Source organism: Rhinopithecus roxellana, chromosome 19 (assembly GCF_007565055.1).
Source record: "Rhinopithecus roxellana isolate Shanxi Qingling chromosome 19, ASM756505v1, whole genome shotgun sequence".
Taxonomy (NCBI): Eukaryota; Metazoa; Chordata; class Mammalia; order Primates; family Cercopithecidae; genus Rhinopithecus; species Rhinopithecus roxellana.
The window spans coordinates 53,769,218-53,782,373 of record NC_044567.1 but is presented as its reverse complement, the minus strand read 5'-3'; the positions used below and the strand labels follow the sequence as shown (position 1 = coordinate 53,782,373).

The following is a 13,156-nucleotide window of genomic DNA, read 5'->3' as shown; positions in this document are numbered from 1 at the left end:
GGGTTTCGCCATGTTGGCCAGGCTGGTCTTGAACTCCTGACCTCATCCACCTGCCTCGGCCTCCCAAAGTGCTGGGATTCCAGGCGTGAGCCACCGCACCTGGCCACAAATGTCTATTTTCTCACTTCACTTCGTACCACCTAAATGCACAGGAAAGAAGAGGCACACGAGAGAAACGCACAGGAGAGACTCACATACAGCAGATAACTAGAACAACAGGTTTCATTCTCTCCCAGACCCTGGCTGAGAAAAGCAGCGAGGTCTAGGTATGCATCCAGGCTGAGGCCCAAATGCCCTGCAAAAACTGTCACAGCAGCTGCCCATGGGACGTCAACAAGCCATGGGGCAGGCCCAGCCTGGAATGAGCAGCCACTGCCAGAGACGCCCTTGCAGCCCTGCCTGGGGTCACTGGAAAGTTCTGAGCCCTGAGTCAAGGCACTGAAGTATGGCCACCCCATCAATTCTGCACAACGGATGACAAAGAGCTTTTCCCAAACCCGCTCTCGCAGGCCGCCCAGCAAGCCTGGGCAGTGGGAGGGCAGAGACCGTCATACCCACTTTACAGGTGAGAAATGTGTGACGCTGGGCAATCAGACAACTGATAATTAGATAATCGCCCAGGCCGCACTGTTGGTCAAGGCCTACAAACCAGGCCCGTCCCAACATGCCACACTCCACCATACCCCTTGCTTAGTCACCTTTTTTTATTTTTATTTTTTTGAGACGGAGTCTCACTCTGTCTCCCAGGCTGGAGTGCAGTGGCGCGATCTCAGATCACTGCAACCCCCGCCTCCCGGGTTCAAGCGACTCTCCTGCCTCGGCCTCCCAAGTAGCTGGGATTACAAGCATACGCCACCACACCTGGCTAATTTTGTAGTTTTAGTAGTGACAGGGTTTCTCCATGATGGTCAGGCTGGTCTCGAACTCCTGACCTCAAGTGATCCACCTGCCTCAGCCTCCCAAAGTGCTGGGATTATAGGCGTGAGCCACCATGCCCGGCCGCTTAGACACCTGTTTATGCTATGTGTGTCATGTTAGCTTCAATTAATATGAACCTTAGAATTAATTCGTTTATAAATTGTGGCAAAAAAAAAAAAAAAAAAAAAAGGCCGGGCGCGGTGGCTCAAGCCTGTAATCCCAGCACTTTGGGAGGCCGAGACGGGCGGATCACGAGGTCAGGAGATCGAGACCATCCTGGCTAACACCGTGAAACCCCGTCTCTACTAAAAAATACAAAAAACTAGCCGGGCGAGGTGGCAGCGCCTGTAGTCCCAGCTACTCGGAGGCTGAGGCAGAAGAATGGCGTGAACCCGGGAGGCGGAGCTTGCAGTGAGCTGAGATCCGGCCACTGCACTCCAGCCTGGGCGACAGAGCGAGACTCCGTCTCAAAAAAAAAAAATAAAAACCAAATTGTGGCAAAAGGCCAGGCGCGGTGGCTCATGCCTGTAATCCCAGGACTTTGGGAGGCCCAGGTGGGCGGATCAGCCAGGTGTGGTGGCGTATGCTTGTAATCCCAGCTACTCGGGAGGCCGAGGCAGGAGAGTCGCTTGAACCCGGGAGGCAGAAGTTGCAATGAGCCGAGATTGCACCATTGCACTCCAGCCTGGGCAACAAGAGCGAAACTCTGTCTCAAATATATATATATAAAATAAATTGTGGCAAAATCTATATATCACAAAATTTACCACATTAACCATTTTTAATGGTACAGTTCAGTGCCATTGAGTGCATTCCCATTGTTGTACACCCATCAGCATCATCCATGCACAGAACTTTTTCATCATCCCAAACTGAAACCCTGCACCCATTAAACACTAACTCCCCTGCCTGACCCCAACCCCCTAACGACCGCCATTCAACTTCCTGTCTTTATTATTTTCTTTTCTTTTATTTTTTTAGACAGAGTCTTGCTCTGTCGCCCAAGCTAGAGTGCAGTGGTACAATCTCGACTTACTGCAGCCTCTGCCTCTGGGATCAAGCGATCCTCCTGCCTCAGCCTCCTGAGTAGCTGGGATTACAGGTGCACGCCACCAGGCCCGGCTAATTTTTGTGTTTTTAGTAGAGAAGGGGTTTCACCATGTTGGTTAGGCTGGTCTTGAACTCCTGACCTCAGATGATCTGCCGGCCTTGACTTCCCAAACTCTGGGATTACAAGCGTGAGCCACCGCGCCCCACCTCATATTAACCTTTTTTTTTTTTTTTTGGAGACAGAGGCTCGCTCTGTTGCCCAGGCTGGAGTGCAGTGGCGTGATCTCAGCTCACTGCAGCCTCTGCCTCCCAGGTTCAAGCAATTCTCTGCCTCAGCCTCCCGAGTAGCTGGGACTACAGGTGCCCACCACCAATTCTGGCTAATTTTTTGTATTTTTAGTAGAGATGGGGTTTCACCATCTTGGCCAGGCTGGTCTTGAACTCCTAACCTCATGATCCACCCGCCTAGGCCTCCCAAAGTCCTGGGATTACAGGCATGAGCCACCCCGCCTGGCCTTCCTTCCCTTTTAAGGCTGAATAATATTCCACTGGGGTGTGGGGCGGATGGACCACATTCTGCTCAGCCCTTCACCAGCTGATGAATGCTTGGCTTGCTTCCACCTTTGGCCATTGTGACTAGTGCTGCTATAAACATGGGCGAGCAAGTATCTGGTCCTGTCCCTGCTTTCTATTCTTTTGGGCACATATAGACCCAGAAGTGGCATCTGTCATGCATCAAAGACTCAGCAGTGGTGACCTCTCAACTCTCTAGTCCTCTGGGATCATTTCCTTCTAACAATGTGGGACAGAGCAATGGCCGGGAAAGGGGAGGGTCGCACTTCTCCAGAACCATTGCCTTAGCTTCCGAAGTGATTTCTGCTCCAATAAAGACAGCACAGAGCCGGGCGCGGTGGCTCAAGCCTGTAATCCTAGCACTTTGGGAGGCAGATGTGGGCAGATTGCCTGAGCTCAGGAGTTCGAGACCAGCCTGGCCAACATAGTGGAACCCTGTCTCTACTAAAAATGCAAAAAAAAAAAAAAAAAAAAATAGCTGGGTGTGGTGGTGGGTGCCTGTAGTCCCAGCTACTTAGAAGACTGAGGCACAAGAATCACTTGAACTGGAGAGGCAGAGGTTGCAGTGAGCTGAGATCATACCATTGCACTCCAACCTAGGCTACAGAGTAAGACTCCATCTCAAAAAAACAAAAAAAAGACAGCACCATCTCCAGTGAACACAGCACACGTCACTAAATGTGTCCCTTGTTAACAGAGCCCTTGGTGCTAACAGTGTCACCGGAGTCTACAGGGCACCGTGCCTGCTCGGAGGCCTGCAGGGGAAGTCCCAGCCCGCCTCCTGCCCTGGCCACTCCTGCCGGGACTCCTTGGCTGCTCTCCTCCTCTTGCTGTTCCCCACACACGGGGGTCCCAGGACCCCGTCCGCAGCCTTATCTTCTCCCGCTCCACCACTGTCCTTGGAGACCTTCGCCCGACCCCTTCCAATCACCTGTCTCATGTGTCCAAGTCAGCGACTGCTTCATCCAGAGTCCACCCAGCCCTCTCCCCTGAGCTCCATCCCTGCCTCCCTGAGTCTGCAGGTGAAGCCCACGAGCCCCTCCCCCTGGCATATCCCACGATGGGCTCCTCTTCCTTCCACATCCACTCCCCACCCCCCGCAGCAGTCCCTGCCGGGAAAGCCACCAACTTCCTTCTGGCCACCAAACCCGGTGCCCTTTGTGACCTCCAACCTCCCCTTCTTGGCCCCCTCTGGGTTGTTTCTGTGGCTTCCATCCATCCCTCCTCTACCTGGAAACCCCTTCTCACCTGAACGGCCAGAAGTGCCTCATTTCCTGGTCCAGCCTCCCATAACCCCTCACCTCCAGATCAACAGTCCTGGAAGCTTATCCGGATCAGGCCCCCTGGCCTCTCAGACGTCCCCGCTGCAGAGTAAAGCCCCACCCCTGCACCCTAAGCCTGCAGACCCAGTCTCCTCTCCCACCGTGACCCACCTTCTATCACCTGGGCACACCCCTTCCCAGCCACACTAAATGTGCTGACTCTACCCTTTCCCCCACCCTCCTCCATCCCAGTACCCCATTTAACCCGTCTTCAGGTGCACGGTGAGCCCTAGGGATGCTCAAATCCCACCTCCTCCCAAAGTCCTCCCTCCTCACGGGCCCCAGCATAAAGAGCTCATTTTTCACTTTTTAAAAAAATTTTTTAAGAGGTGGGATCTTGCATTGTCACCCAGGCTGAAGTGCAGGGATGCACAATCATAGTTCACTGCAGCCCCAACCTCCTGGACTCAAGGGATCCTCCTGCCTCAGCCTCCCAAGTAGCTGGGACTACAGGTGTGCACCACCGCGCCTGGCTAATTTTTTTTTCTTTTTTTTTTTTTTTTTGTAGCAACAGAGTCTCGCCGTCTTGCCCAGGCTGGTCTCAAACTCCTGAGTTCACGTGATTCCCCCACCTCAGTCTCCCAACATGCTGGGATTATAGACGTGAGCTACCGCACCCGTCTCCAGAAGTGCTCACTTCTAAACGCCTACAGAAACTTCAACCAATGCACTTCCTATGGCAATGGGCACAGTAGGTACCTGTGACCACACTGACGACAACGGTGATGGCTGTGAATATGTGCTGAGTGCGTATCACATCCTGGGTGTTGGCATGAGCACTTGATCTGCACTCTCTCATCAGGCCCTCACTAAGAGTTCATGAGCTGAGTACAATTTTGTCCCCGTTTTACTGATACGGAAAGAAGCACAGACAGGCTACAAACTTGCCAAAGGACACTGACAGCTCTACTCGTCTCATCTGGAGCTTTCTAAATCTTGTATTGACATTCAACGTCATGATTTTCTTGTGTCTTGCTTTGCAGATTTAAGCGGCTCCAGGGTGAGATAAATAAGGTTCTCGTGCCTGCGCTCCCTTCTCTGAACCTAGCCTGCGCCTTGCTCAAAGCAGCACTCAGGAAATGTTTGTTGGTGTGGCTTTTGGCTTTATCTGAACAGCACATTCACTGAGTGGTTCTACTAAAACTGTCGACACGGTGGCGGGGACAAGACCTCAAGGCTGGCCATCACTGCCATCAGTGTGGTTTTCTGGGTCATCATTTGAAACAGGATGTTCTTGCATTTATGTAATGATGTACTCATTAAAACTCCTTGTGAGTAGAGAAGTTTTAATGACTTCTGGGAGGACGGGTGTTTTTCTTTTCTTTTTTTTTTTTTTGAGACGGAGTCTCGCTTTGTCGCCCAGGCTGGAGTGCAGTGGCCGGATCTCAGCTCACTGCAAGCTCAGGCGGGTGTTTTTCTAAGTTCAGGTTTGATGGGAGCGAAAGGCAGCTCAGGAAAGCTTCTGCGGACATACCAGCAGGTGCTGGGCCGAGTCTGGAATGACAGATGCTAAACACGGCCAACCTCGCTAATGGCAGCAGTTTTCTTAGTGTTACCACCAGGGGGCACATTGACTTAAGCTGAGCTCTTGACACTGGCCACATCAGAAACGCATTTCTTTTCTTCACCCACCTGGGTTCCTCTCAAGATTTGAGCCCCCGCCGGGCTCGGTGGCTCACACCTGTAATCCCAGCACTTTGGGAGGCCGAGGCAGGTGGATCACTTGAGGTCGGGAGTTCGTGACCAGCCTGGCCAACATGGAGAAACCCCATCTCTACTAAAAATACAAAATTAGCCATGTGGTGGCACATGCCTGGAATCCCAGCTACTCGGGAGGCTGAGGCAGGAGAATCACTGGAACCCAGGAGACAGAGGTTGCGGTGAGCCGAGATCATGCCATTGCACTCCAGCCTGGGCAACAACAGCAAAACTCCATCTCAAAAAATAAAAATTTAAATTTAAACAAAAAGAAAAATACCCTCCGTTCTGCATTTGTTCTCTGTGTTCGTGTCACCGGGCGCCCACATGAGTCTAAAAGACCAGCTCCTGTGGAGGGCAGGGGTCTGTGAGAGGGTCAGCACCCTCCAGAAATGGCTGGAGCTTGAAGTCTGAGCCGGGGAGGGGTCAGACACCCAGTCAGCACAGAATGCTGGAGCCACAGGGCTGTGTCCCAGGGCAGGGACTGGGAACAAGAGGGATGAGGGCCAATGGAGGGTCAGCAGCTGGGCAGAACCTGGACCTGGGATGGAAGAGGCCCGCGTGTGCTAGATGCCGGCTGTATGGACCCGCGTGTGCTACAGGCCGGCTGTATGGACTTGGGCTGGTAGCTGAACCTCTGGGTCTGCTTCTTCCTCCTCAAAATTACAGCCAAGAACACCTGCCCTACCTGCTTTACGGGGCTTTTGTGGGATTAGTCAGGATAGTGGGTGTAAATGGGCTCTGAGCCTGGTAAAGCTCCAGGCAGGCCTGAGAGATGATGGCTCTCATCTTCATTTTGGCCTGAGGACCACATCTGCAGACCGCTGAGCTGTATCCGGCCATTAGCTTGAAGTAATGACTAATTGTTTTTTAATGAAAAAAACAAGGTTTGCTTCATGTTTGATGAGTCACCCAAGTGAGCATCTCTGTATCAGGACTATCTCACTTTCAAAGACGTGGCCTGTCCATCTACCCGTGGCTGAGGGGACAGCCCAGGTGGGACCCTCTCTCCCGAGGGCCCACCATGTGCTATGCAAATCCCCTAGCAGAGCAGTAGGGTCACCAGAGTGGTCTCTGCGCTCAAGGAGCCCGGGATGGACAGGAAAGGAAGATCTGCACAGGCGCTCTCTGACACTAGGCAGGGCGGGGCACCCTGTAACAGGCACAGGCCAGGGGCTGTGGGGCCAACAGGCCGTGCTAACAACAGATGCCGAGCCGGGTCCGGCCTCCCTGCAGTTGTAATCCGATGGCGTGTGTGTCACCAGGGAGGCCCTGTGCAGCGGGCAGATGGCATTTGGGCTGGGACTTGGACAAGGAGAAGGATTCTGCCCCGCAAGGACATTCCAAACATGGGCCTTGGCATGAGCTAAGGTGCAGGAGGACGGGGCAGAGGACACCTAGACACCTGCTCTCAAGGAGCTTTCCGTCCACTTCAGAAGAAGAGAAAAATAGCCGGGCTTGGTGGCTCACGCCTGTAATCCCAGTGCTTTGGGAGGCTGAGGCGGGCAGATCACCTGAGGTCAGGAGTTTGAGACCAGCCTGACCAACATGGAGAAACCCTGTCTCTATTAAAAATACAAAAATTAGCTGGGTGTGGTGGCGCAAACCTGTAATCCCAGCTATTCAGGAGGCTGACGCAGGAGAATTGCTTGAACCCAGGAGGCAGAGGTTGCAGTAAGCCAAGGTCGCACCATTGCACTCCAGCCTGGGCAACAGAGAGACTCTCAAAAAGTCTCAAAAAAAAAAAAAAAGGAGAAGAAGAAGAAGAGAAAAACAGAGAACATGAAAGTCACATACACATGATGTGAACAGGATCAAGGGCCAGAGGCAGGGAGTGTATGGCGGGGGAAAAGCAGCGCCTGGCGGGCTGGAGTCCCCTCCCCTGCCCTGAGCCGGGTCTGGCCCACCATCTCTCCGGACTGTTTTACAGCCTCCTGCCTCCTGGAATGCCTCTCCTCCAATCCGGCATCCACACTGTCAGCTACACTCCAAAGACCCCAGTCCTCCGAATCCCACTGTCTACAGGAGACAGTCCAAAGCCTTCAGCCTGGCATGCAAGACCCCCCCCCCCCCCCCCAGTCTGCTCAGTTCCTATAAACATCCTTTCATTCACCCTATGACCAAGTTACGCCAATTTGTCACACCCTGGACATGACCATCATTTTAATGTAAATACATTTACCCAGCCTGACCCCTCTGCCTAGATGCTAAAGAGAGTGGGGCTCACTCTGGGGTTTGCATCTTAGCACTGTGATCTCCGGTAAGTTACTTAACTTTTTTGTGTATCTGTTTCTCCATCTGTGAAATGGGGATAATGCTATCCACCTTCTAGATTAACTGAGGCCGGGCGCGCTGCCTCACGCCTATAATCCCAGCACGTTGGGAGGCCGAGGTGGGTGGATCACTTGAGGCCAGAAGTTCAAGACCAGCCTAGGCAACACTGGCAAAACCCCTTCTCTACTAAAAATACAAAAAATTAGCTGGGTGAGGTGGTGTACACCTGTAATCCCAGCTACTCGGAAGGATGAGGCGCGAGAATCGCTGGAACCCAGGAGGCGGAGGTTGCAGTGAGCAGAGATCACACCGCTGCACTCCAGCCTGGGTGACAGAGTGAGACCTCCATCTCAAAAAAAAAAAAAGATTAAATGAATTCAAACAAGCAGAGCTTAGATCAGATCCCAGTACTGGAAGGTACTCAAAAAAATGTCAACTGTCGTTAGTAACAATGGATGGAAACCCTTGGAGGTTTAGCTCAATGTCACTGGTATCAAGAATGAATTTCTCCTCCCTCAGGGCACAGAGGTGCTGTCATTGCCTGTCTTTGTTTGTTCCTAGGGTCTGTTTATGTAACCAACCGCGGGTCTTTTTCCATGGCCTCACAATGGAAATTCAACAGGGGGCAGTCCCTGAGAGAACACCCGGCTACTACTGGGCGCTCAGAAAATGCAGCTGCCTGGGTCTGTGCTGGGTACATGGGAGACCTCCCAGGTGCAGGCTACTGAGGCTGCTCTGCTGTGGTGACAATCCCCAAATCTCAGTGGCTTCAAACATCAAAGGTTTATTTATTCATATTGATTGACTGATTTTAGAGACAAGAGTCTCACTCTGTTGCCCAGGCTGGAGGACAGTGGCGCGATCTCTGCTCACTGCAACCTCTGCCTTCCAGGCTCAAGCAATTCCCCCTGCCTCAGCCTCCCGAGTAACTGGGATTACAGGTGCCCATCACCACACCCGGCTAATTTTTTTGTATTTTTAGTAGAGACGGGGTTTCACCGTGTTGACCAGGCCGGTCTCGGAACTCCTGACCTCAAGTGATCCACCCGCTTCAGCCTCCCAAAGCGCTGGGTTTACAGGCGTGAGCTGCCGCGCCCAGCCCAAAGGTTTCTTTCTCTGTCCCACTGTGTGTCCCTTGCTGGTTGGCGAGGGCCCGACATCATGCTGTCCTCACTCAGGGACCCAGGCTGACAGAGCTGCCACTCTGGGGCACTGCCAGTCGCTTATGGCAAAGAGAAGAGAGTGTGGGAAATAGCTCACTGGCTCCTAAAGACTTCTGCCCAGGAGTGACAGGCATTCCCTGTGCACGTCCCACTGGCCGAAGCGGATCAGGAGGGAAGGCGCAGCCCTGCCGTGGGCTCATAGCATCGGGAGACTGACGGCCAGCACAGGAGGCCGGCTCACCACTTCAGAAGACTGCTGGCCTCAAACCACTTACTGGCACCTCCTGGGAAGGAGGGCGAGTTGTGCACGTGGTTGCGACTTTAGGCAGCTGCAGTCATCCCCCACTCAGAGGCTCCAGGCCTCAGGCAACGGAAGCAGCAGGAGCAGCCCTGTTCATTGACAAACTGGGACCCTCCAAGGCTCAGTCCTCAGAGGCAGAGTGGACGCGCAGTCTGGGAAGGGGACAGAGAGTTCCGGGGCCACGCCAAGCACAAGGCTGGACTGCCTGAGCCTGTCAGATGTCCATCCAGTTGCTAACCTTACATTCGCAGACTCCATCCACTGCATGGTGGGCAGGTGAAAAAGGCTGCCGCCCTGAGATCAGAGGGCCTGGCTCCTCCCAACAGACAGAGGACTCTGGTATACTCAGCCTACCCTTCTCTCTCATGCGGCCTTCCTCAGGGCTCCAGTGATGACGTCTTAAACTCATTCAGCTGAAAGAAAAATTACAGTAGCAGGCCAGGCGCGGTGGCTCATGCCTGTAATTCCAGCACTTTGGGAGGCCGAGGTGGATATATCACCTGAGGTCAGGAGTTCAAGACCAGCCTGGCCAACATGGTGAAACCCCGTCTCTACTAAAAATAGAAAAATTAGATGGGTGTGGTGGTGCATGCCTGTAATCCCAGCTACTTGGGAGGCTGAGGCACAAGAATTGCTTGAACCCGGGAGGCACAGATTGCAGTGAGCAGAGATCGCGCCACTGCACTCCAGCCTGGGCGACAGAGTGAGACTCTGTCTAAAAGAAAAAAAAAAATGACAGTAACCCCTTGTCATTCACATGGGGTATGTCCCAAGAACCCCCATGGATGCCTGAAACCAAAGCTAGTATTGGATCCTGTATATGCCATGTTTTTTCTACATATACATATCTGTAATGTAATCCAGTTTATAAATTAGGCACAGTAAGAGATTAACTACAACAATAAGGTACAACAATTTTTTTTTTTTTTTTGAGAGAGTCTCGCTCTGTCACCCAGGCTGGAGTGCAGTGGTGCGATCTCAGCTCACCGCAACCTCTGCCTCCCGAGCTCAAGCGATTCTCCTGCCTCAGGCTCATAAGTAGCTGGGATTACAGCACCCACCACCACGCCCAGCTAATTTTTGTATTTCCAGTAGAGACAGGGTTTCACCACTTTGGCCAGGTTGGTTTCAAACTCCTGACGTCAGGTGACCCACCTGCCTCAGCCTCCCAACGTGCTAGGATTACAGGCATGAGCCATCGCACCCAGCCAAAGTAGAACAGTTTTAACAATATACTGTAATAAAAGTTATCACACACTGTGATCGTAACTTTTGCAGTTCCAGATGTGACAGCAAAACTGGCATGAGGCCGGGGTCAGTGGCTCCCGCCTGAAATCCTAGTGCTTTGGGAGGCCGATATGGACGGATCACCTGAGGTCAGGAGTTCGAGACCAGCCTGGCCAACATGGTGAAACCCCATCTCTACTAAAACTACAAAAAAATTAGCCAGGTGTGGTGGCAGGAGCCTGTAGTCTCAGCTACTCAGAAGGGTGAGGCCAGGGAATCGCTTGAACACAGGAGGCAGTTCAGTGAGCCGAGATTGCGCCACTGCACTCCAGCCTGGGCAACAGAGTGTGAGACTGTGTCTCAAAAAAAAAAAAAGCAAAAAAAACTAGCATGAATTTTTCTTTACAATTTCACAGACAGAAGATTCAGCGTATGACTGTTTTGTTCCCATCTTTTCACTTAAAGAAAGCACCTTAGGGTTTCTCTTTGGCATATCCGAATAACCAACATCACTACTCTGGTGCTTTGGGGCCCTTACGAAGTAAGAGTGACCAGAACACAAGCACTGTGATACCGGGACGGGCCATTTGATGACCAAGTGACTGACTGGAGAGGGGAGCGTCTACAGCGTGGACATGGGGAAACAGGGACAGTTCGGATCCCGGACGGCACGGCAGAGACCATCACACTGCTCAGAACCACGCACAGTGGAAAACTTGGGAACTGTTTCAGGAATTTTCCATTTAATATGGGCTTTAGTATCTTGACATTTGGCCAGCATGATCAGGCATTTGCTCTCAGAGCTTCCAGATCATCGCATAATTTGTAAAATGACATTTATAAAGAGACAATATGTTTCATACCTGTCGTGGATACTGAGAGAGAGACGACGACTGCCTCCCAAACTCGTGGTTGCCTGGGTGCCTCTGGATCAGGCCTGCCTGAGCCTGGGCTCCTTTGGGGGTCTGGGAGTAGATGCAGCGATGGTGGCCCCCTTCTGGAAACCACCCCATAGCCATCCCTACCAATCACAGGAAGGCTTACGATGCTCTGGGGTCCCTGCAGGGATGCTGACTCATACAGATGTTTCTGCTGAGCCAGGAACAGACAGTGGGCCAGTGAAACCCACGCCAAGCGAAAGGAGAGCCTAGGCCTATGGGATACAGAGTTCCCTTTGAATGAACTACCTGTCCCATCTGGCAGGCATCGGCCTGGCTGCATCCCCTCCCATGAAGGCTTCTGGAATGTGCAGGGGCAAAAACACTGCTGCACAGACATGCCCCTGGCAAGGGGTCCTGCGGGTGGCTTGTCAGGTTCTGGAGTGGTGTGAGCCGCACAGCATCGGTCCCCCTTGCTGCTCATGCCATCTGCCTCTCCTTCTCTGCAACCTGCCTTCCAGGCAGTTGTGCCGTGAAGATCTGGGCAGCCCGGGTGCAGCAAGCCCTCCTGGGGCTGAGTACATGCAGCAAGAAGGCCGGCACGCAGCCCCGCATCGTCCTCTGAGCCAGCCTGCCGCATCGTGCTTGGGTTACTCCCTGGCCCAGCTAAGCACCTGCGGCCAGGGGAGGATGAGACTAGGAAAGGGGCCTCTGGTCACATGGTTCAGTCCAGGAGGGAAGAACTTTTCCAGAAGTCCATATGACCCAAGTCTGAGCTTCAGGTCTCCAAAAACAATAATCAAAAGCTGGGCATGGGGCAGATCTTCTTTTCTTACTTGGGGCCACAGTCACCAGACTTTCTGGTGTCTGAAGTACACACTGCTCTGCTCTCTGTCTACAAGTGAACCACAGATGAGTCTGCTGACCAGGAGCCTGGGTTACTGTGCTCTCACGCTCTCTCTCTCCCACACTGACATTTGGAAAGAGCTCCCAGGTGGGTCTCTTCCAGAAGGCACTCATTTGGGATCTGGCTGACGGCTCCTGGCTGCCTTATTAGAGTATGTTCTGAAGGGAAGTTCTTGGCTGAGATGGAACCTCACAACAAGCACGGCTTAAAAGCTGTCCACTGAACTGTCCAGGGAAAGGATGACCCACAGATGGTGTCAGGAATGTTAACCAGGTAAAATTCGCAGCAGTCCTTTGGCGAAAGAGTTTGCTGTCTTAAGATTCCTTCTGGTTGAGGTGTCTCCGGAGCATGACCAGAGCTGCCCCAACAGCTGCGTCTACATCCTGCCCAAAGGACACGGGCAAAGGGAAAGCCCTCTGCACCTCCTGCTTCAGCACCTCATTCCTGGACAGCGCACTCCCACTGCCCATCACCCGCTCCACGCCCCACTCCTGGAGCTGCTGAATCGGAAGCATGGAGTGCAAGTTCTGAACAATGCCTCGGCACAGAGCCCGGGTCACGTGCCCCAGGGAGAGGTCAGAGGAGGAGATTCTGGTCACAGAGGCCAGCTGGTCTGGCAGGTGCCTCTCCCCCAGCACTGTTGGGGTGATAGTCAGGTGGGTATCTCTCTGCTGCACAGCTGCCTGGATCATGCATGAATAGACAGTGGATTCTTCAACCTCCAGGCCTGCCAGAGACAGAGAAGATCTGTGTGAGCTCATGCAGCCTCCTCGATGCAGGCTGAGATGGTACAGAATTCCCACAGGGCGGGAACAGCACTACTTGCTGCTTCTCCTTCCGCTGCA

General features: G+C 52.9%; 1 protein-coding gene across 3 annotated transcripts in view; it reads right to left on the bottom strand.

Annotated features, from left to right (window-relative positions):
• Positions 1–11,326: 11,326 nt before the first annotated feature.
• The window catches only part of SHPK (sedoheptulokinase), a 31,270-nt gene continuing 29,440 nt past the window's right edge, over positions 11,327–13,156 (bottom strand). For all 3 annotated transcript variants that reach the window (XM_010382208.2, XM_010382207.1, XM_030922617.1), the window contains exon 7: positions 11,327–13,038. In XM_010382208.2, the coding sequence (XP_010380510.1) occupies positions 12,626–13,038 (413 nt within the window). In that variant the 3' untranslated portion in view covers positions 11,327–12,625. The remainder of the gene's footprint in view (positions 13,039–13,156) is intronic.